This window comes from Oryctolagus cuniculus, chromosome X (genome assembly GCF_051225735.1).
Source record: "Oryctolagus cuniculus isolate XC-2025 breed Fujian yellow rabbit chromosome X, ASM5122573v1, whole genome shotgun sequence".
Taxonomy (NCBI): domain Eukaryota; kingdom Metazoa; phylum Chordata; class Mammalia; order Lagomorpha; family Leporidae; genus Oryctolagus; species Oryctolagus cuniculus.
In genome coordinates, this window is record NC_142888.1 from 89,418,295 (window position 1) to 89,422,951 (window position 4,657).

Genomic DNA, 4,657 nt, shown 5'->3' on the forward strand with positions numbered 1-4,657 from the left:
TGCCGTGCACCCCATATAGGCACTGGTTCAAGTCCTGGCTGCTCCACTTCCAATACGGCTCTCTGCTATGGCCTGGGAAAGCAGTAGAAGATGGCCCAAGTCCTTGAGCCCCTGCCCCTGTGGGGGTGACCCGGAAGAAACTCCTGGCTTCGGATCAGCACAACTCCGTCTGTTACAACTGCATGGGGAGTGAAAAGCGGATGGAAGACCTCTCTCTCTCTCTCTCTCTCTCTGCCTCTCCTTCTCTCTGTTAACTCTGACTTTCAAATAAATAAATCTTTTTTTTTTTAAAAGTGTGAAGGTCATCAAAAACAAGGATAGTCAAAACTCTCCCAACTAAGAGGAACCTATGGAGACATGGTAACTAAATGTAATGCGGTAGCATGGATAGGACCCTCGAGCAGAAAAAGCACATTAGGGGAAATCAGAACAAACTTTGTACTTTAGTTAATAATAATTTATTAGTATTGGTTCATCATGAGAAATCCACCACAGCAATGTTAGACATTTAACAACAGGGGATAGTGATATGCAGTATGCAGAAACTGTACTATCTTTGCAATAATTCTGTAAATCTACAACCATCCTCACATAAAAGTTCATTTAAGAAAGCACTATAAGCAAATAAAAAGCTATTGGAAGAGCCAGCGAGGGGGAAAATCACATAAGTAGATGGATTTGTTGAAATAATAAGGCAGAGCTTAACAGGAATTTCCTGGGAGACAACTCCTGAGAAAAAAAGTCAGCAGACATGAGATTAACAAGTGCAAATGGCACAGCATCTGGTCATTTAGATTTTTTTCTCTTCACCCAGCCTCCAGTATCTAAATCTAGCGAGATGTCTCTATGCAAAAAAACAAAACCAAAACCAAAACCACACACACCTATCAACAAGAAACATGAAAAGCAGTGCTTTGTAAGAACTTTGTATAAAATGTCAGGGCCCAAATGACAACTGGATACTACCCACTACCTATGATAGAGTTAGCAGAACTCTATCATAAGAAGAGCAATTCTCTACCCCTTCTCTTGGGACACAGGTGTTGCTTTAGCCCATCAGTCTCTAGGCCACCAGCAGCAGCGGGGACCTTAGGATATGCAGGATCCAGAAGAGGCACCGTGCCCACCAGACATGACATTACTCAGGGGAGAGTGGCCCCCACCTCTCAGTTATCTGGCCTTATTCCTGAGTACAGGTGAGACCTCCCTCCAGCTTCCCCCAGGTGCCTGAGGGCTGCTTCTGCTAGTGTGGGGAAGAGGGTAGGAGCCAACCCATCATAGCTTCACATTGTACCTCATTTGATCTTCTCCACAGTCCTGGAAGGCAAGTTTTATCCTCAGTTCACAGATAACAAGGCTGCTCCTTAAGATCTGTAATAATCATCAAGTTGATTCCTCTAGCTTTGAGTCCCAGAGATAATGCAATGTTTTCCTATCAACTTTATGTCCTGGACAACAAGAATTGTGTCTCCACTGCCTTCATAAGCTCACTGGACAGTTCTTTTGATTGCTCATATATTTCTATTTTTCATTATCTTATGACAAAAGTAATCTATTTTTAGAACAAACTGTGGATGAATGAAAAAAGGATAGAATAAAAATATTACCCACAGGTAACTACTGCTAATGTTTTAGTGTGCACAACTTTTAGAGTTGTTTTCTATATGTAAAATGTAGTTTTACAAAAATGGACTGATGCCATATATATATGGTACTGCAAGTTGTGTTTTTTTTCTTAATTTTACAATATATTATAAACATTTTCCCATGCAATGAATGCAAATCTGCTACTGCAATTTAGAACACTGCACTTGAGTCAAAAGGCTACTGGTAACGGGCTGGACATCTAAAGCCAAGTAGTAGCATATGGTTAGCAAATCTTACTACACATAAGGGATGTCTTCAATGTCCCTTCGCGGGGCCCTGCAGCCTCCCCTGAATTCCCTTGGGCCCCTCGGGTAGAAGGGGTCCTGTAAATTTCTTTGCATCCACACGAAAGCTCCCAACTTCTGTTTGCATTTTCTCCTGTCATCCTCCACCTTAGCCATATTGTCAAATTCTCTGATCATGTCCTCATTGCTGAAATTCATATCGTGTATGGACTCTTTGTACTCCTTGAGATACTGAGCCAGCCCCTTGTTGGTTTTTCTTTTGGCTTTCCTGGGTACGTCGTCCTCAGCCGGGCGCTTTGCTGCAGCCCTGGTTTCACTCTCTGGCTTGCCCAAGCTCTCTGACTTGCCTCCCTCTTCCGCTTTTCCCTCTCTCCCTGCCTCTCCTCCTCCCTGGGCCTTTCCCTCATGCTCTGGCTTGTCCTTATCCCTCAGCCCGTCCTCATCCTCCGTCTTTCCCCTGTTCCCTAACATGTCCTTGTCTTCCAGAGTAGAAGCTACTTCTGGCCTTCCCTCATCCTGCGGCTGTTCTTCGTTTGCCATCACGCCCTGGTTCGCAGGCGTTCCTCCATCTTCACTGCGGGCTGTTTCCATGTTGCGATGCCCCCTCCTTGTCCTGTGCTGGGGGTAGGGGCGGAGGGGAGGAGACAAAGAGGAGATGGGGGAGACTCAGGACGTGGGCACAGAGGCAGGTGCGCATCCGACTTCATCCCGCGCCCTGGGAGGGGACCCCTCGCCTGGCCGGGCCTCCCAGTGCGCCGCCTGCACACCCCTCGCTCCGCACGCCTGAGCCAACCACCCAGTGGCAGGCGCTGCCACCTGCTCCACACCGGCCCGGCGGGGCAGGGCGCCCGCGCGGTGGGGCGGAGGGAGGGCATACGGGCGGCGGGCCCGCATTCGGCCCAGGCCGTGCCCTGCGTGCCACCGACCCTTCGGGGTCCCCGCCCGAGCCTCCCCTGCCGCTGACCTGCAGGGATTCCGCGCAGCTGGCTCCTCCTCTCAGGCCTCCCGGGGCGCTGGCCACCACCGACGCGCAGACCTGCGGACAGGCAGGGCACAGGGGCGGGGACTGCGCGCTCCGCGGACTCGCAGGGACTTTGTCCTTTCCTAAATATAGCCCTACTCACCCAATGTTTTCCTCCCCAATTCCCCTACACCCACCCCCGACAGGCCGGCCGCCATTTCTTCTTAGGGCTCGGGTGTCAGACACGGTATTTTCCAAACTATGTTTGGCCCTCTGCATCCTTCTCTCCTGAGGGCGCTTAGCCTCCACACCCTAGCGGTCAACAGTTTTTTTTACGCAGTGAATGGTAGAAGGGGATTATTTCCACCGTCTTGCTGCTGGGGCGCCTCCCAGCCCACCATCTGCGTCTCCAAAATGGACGGAGGGCAGAGAAGTGCCTAGAAAGCAGGCATGGATACATAGGAGAATCCAGCTTACCCACCTACTGCCCACCGCCGGCTGGCTCACCCGCAGCCACCCTGCACCGTTTTCCCACCTTCATCTCGGTCCTCACCGGGGACAGCTTCCCTAGACCCGAGCCCCACCCCCAGTTTTTGCCCCGACCGTGTACCCGTCCCCCTCCCCCCTCCCCCCTCCTGCCATTTCTCTGGCAACGTGGAAGAAGGCCCTCGCACTGACCTGAAAAAAGCTGGAGCAACAATCAGGAGCCTTGGTGCCTTGGTACCGGAGAGCACCGCTACAGGATCCGACCGTGGGCAGGGAGGGCGGACACCCAAACTGCTGCTCACATCTGCCCTGCGGGTCACGTGAGCGTCGCAGGCCCCGAGTTCGACCTCTCCATGCCCCGCCTACTAGCTCACGCCTGCCTGCTACCCACCGCCTCCTCAAGAGCAGGTACTCCCTCACCTCTCTGGACTTTTTTTTCTCCTGTGGGTAAGTTGGTCAAAAAAGAATTTTAATGAAAACCACAAAGGGGTGCTGTGGGGGTGGGGGTGGGGGTGGGTTAATGGGTTGGGCTGTCCGGGGGAGGAGTCTTAAAAATGTTGCTCTTAAATTCCGTAGAAAGAACGAACGTAGACTCACCCCATAAAATAATATAAATGTGAGTTTAAATATGGTATGGAGAGTGGGCTATGACACCCTAGAAAAAAATTTAGGAAACAATTTCCCCCAAAATGAAATTGACCCTATTTCTTGCAATGCACAAAGATACATTTTCTAACGAATTAAAAAAATGAAATTAAGAGCAGAATAAGAGAAAGTAATTTATCTTAAGTGAAAAGTTGAATATATAAGGGATAATACATATGACAATAGAACTGCATTCCACAACTTTTGCACCAAGTACACAGGAAGCCAAACCACAGCCTCTGGAGCAATCTTCTGGTTTGTTGCCCCTTGACCATCTAGGAAAAGCAAATATGTACCCCTAACCAAGTACAGGGGGTGCCCAGCTTTTAGCTGACCTGCCTCCAGCTTCTCCATGGCAACATCTCCAACCACAGCATAGTGAAGGCTTCTGTATTTTTCTATTATAAAGCTTTCCCACTCCCTGCATGCAATTAAATCTCTACAAAACACAAATGATGGTGTCTGATTGCCTTGCTATACCAAGCTGTTAAGTACCCTCTATTTGTTCTCATGCAGATAATCTATCTCCACATAACTTCTTGGTGTGGAAAGTACTTCAATATATAATAACAAACAGCTGAACAATTCAAGAAAATTGAAAATTCATGAAAATCTATAACAGATTTGTTGAAGGATTGGGACACAAGTACTCTCCCCTGAGTGTATTGGTGAA

General features: G+C 49.0%; 1 protein-coding gene across 5 annotated transcripts; it reads right to left on the minus strand.

Annotated features, from left to right (window-relative positions):
- Positions 1-442: 442 nt before the first annotated feature.
- On the minus strand, positions 443-3,762 carry TCEAL4 (transcription elongation factor A like 4). Of its 5 annotated transcripts, none has more exons than XM_051827424.3 (3): positions 3,532-3,762; positions 2,857-2,928; positions 443-2,510 (listed from the first exon to the last, which is right to left on the minus strand). In XM_051827424.3, exon 3 carries the CDS (start codon positions 2,481-2,483, stop codon positions 1,884-1,886), a length of 600 nt encoding a protein of 199 aa, XP_051683384.1. In that variant the 5' UTR covers positions 2,484-2,510; positions 2,857-2,928; positions 3,532-3,762; the 3' UTR covers positions 443-1,883. The 5 variants fall into 5 exon arrangements, with proteins under 5 accessions (XP_051683384.1, XP_069922530.1, XP_051683383.1 ...); XM_070066429.2 differs by having other exon boundaries at positions 2,857-2,996; positions 3,532-3,669; XM_051827423.3 differs by having other exon boundaries at positions 443-2,505; positions 3,532-3,598.
- Between the last annotated feature and the right edge of the window lie 895 nt (positions 3,763-4,657).

Bases quoted from the DNA above. Each gene is read 5' to 3' on its own strand.
- TCEAL4 (XM_051827424.3), bottom strand. From the start codon at position 2,483: ATGGAAACAGCCCGCAGTGAAGATGGAGGAACGCCTGCGAACCAGGGC.